Genomic DNA, 1,739 nt, shown 5'->3' on the forward strand with positions numbered 1-1,739 from the left:
TGTCTCTGTTTTCTTTATGACTTGCAATAGCTGCACATGTTCTGTTACAATCTGTCTGAGGTCTGTCATTTTCTGGAGCAGCTTGGCAAAGAGCTGAGAGGACTCGGGGTGGTTCAGCTTGAGCTGGAGCTCCAAGGCTTGAAGCAGGTTGTCCTGGATGTCCTCAATGGGCTTCACATTCAGCAAACCTGGGCGGTCTCCACTGAGAATAATGACGGCTATAAATATTGCCAAGTCGCTGTCATCTAATTCCAGTGCATTGAACTTCACAGCAAACTCAAACTTGGGCTCCATAAAGTCACCAAAGGGCTTTCTCAGGCTCTTTAGAAATTCCCTTGTCATGAATCCTTGGCCCTCTGATATGAGAACCCCATCTTTATTCATCAAGGAGGCCAGCATCGTGTAAATGATCTCATGGACGCCATATTTTAGGAGAGTTACTTGGTCATTCAAGTCAAGGTTTACAAAACCAGGGATACTTTTGGCATACTCTGTGATCTCTTGCACAGCTTCCACTGAGCGGAACTGACACCCCTGAAAGATGCGAATGGCCACCTCTTTGCTCTGCTCTTGCAAGGGGGTGATGTGTTTGAACTTGATTTTATCTTCTCCCATCATTAAGGAATTCATGTCATAGATAACAAATGGTGATTTGTCTGTTGTCTTTCCTGTCAAGATCGCCCTCGCCTTTGCTTTGGTCAGCGGGAAGGACTTTATGTATGAGTCATACAAATGTTTTGCCAGGGCCCGGAGATCAGCCGACTCTGGGTTCAGCTGGTCGATATCACTGGAGATCTCCGCCAACAGCTTCTCCTTCTCGGCCTGTGGCATCCGCCCGAACCTGATGGCATTGTGAGACATTCCCACAGCAAGGCATTTCTGAAACCGACAGTACTGACATTTATTTCTACTTTTTTTGTGGATCCGACAGTTAAGGTCACACCTATCATAAATGAGCTTCAATCTGATTGTCCTCCGGAAGAAACCCTTGCATCCTTCACAAGCATGAACTCCATAGTGGAACCCAGAAGCTTTATCTCCACAGACTCGGCATTCAATTGCCATGAGGGAGTTGGAAGGCTCTTCATGAGGCTTACTGTACAGCTGAGTCTTTTCAGAATAATAAGGCGGGGATGCAGGCTCCACTTTGATTGCACTTTGGTACTCTTGGAGCTTCAGGTCATACTTATAATCGGCAACCATTGGGTCCGCTCTCACGAATGGAATGTCTTCATAGTGTGGAGTGGAAATGCTGGAGAAATCCACAGTGGTGAAGGGCTTGATGTCAAAAGAATGGGAGTGATCATCCATTACAGAGAGATCCACGGAGCTGATTCCAAAGTTGGTGGGCCAAAATGGCATCTCGGTGTCAACCATGGTAATTCCGTGAAAGGGCGACTCTTGTTTGAGAAAATGGTCTTCTGTATGCTGTGGCTTAGAGTTGGCTTCTTTCAAATCTGCGGCTGCGGCAGCGCCCGGCTCCGGTGTCCCGGCGGCCGACCCGAGCGCCCCAGGCGGCGACTGCGGCGCGGGCGCGGGCCAATTCTAGCTCTTTTTATCCGTGTCTCCAAACAAGTTCAATAACATTTCTGAGCTTTATATGCAGCATGGTAATAAAAATAAATCCTTTTTGACAGGGTATTTATTAGGATTAAATGAGATGATGCTTCTGAAAGTATTTTGGAAGTATAATGCATTATTCAACTATTGGTAATTATTTCCATTTTCAAATTTGCCTT

General features: G+C 46.3%; 1 protein-coding gene across 1 annotated transcript; it reads right to left on the minus strand.

Annotated features, from left to right (window-relative positions):
• Positions 1-3: 3 nt before the first annotated feature.
• On the minus strand, positions 4-1,531 carry LOC145719016 (peroxisome proliferator-activated receptor gamma; the record flags this gene model as incomplete). Its single annotated transcript, XM_081810527.1, has 1 exon — positions 4-1,531. A coding segment is annotated over exon 1 (1,374 nt), but the record flags the coding sequence as incomplete, so codon positions are not given.
• Positions 1,532-1,739: the final 208 nt, after the last annotated feature.

Source organism: Leptonychotes weddellii, unplaced genomic scaffold (assembly GCF_054177405.1).
Source record: "Leptonychotes weddellii isolate Sample4059 unplaced genomic scaffold, ASM5417740v2 HiC_scaffold_28160, whole genome shotgun sequence".
Lineage (NCBI taxonomy): Eukaryota > Metazoa > Chordata > Mammalia > Carnivora > Phocidae > Leptonychotes > Leptonychotes weddellii.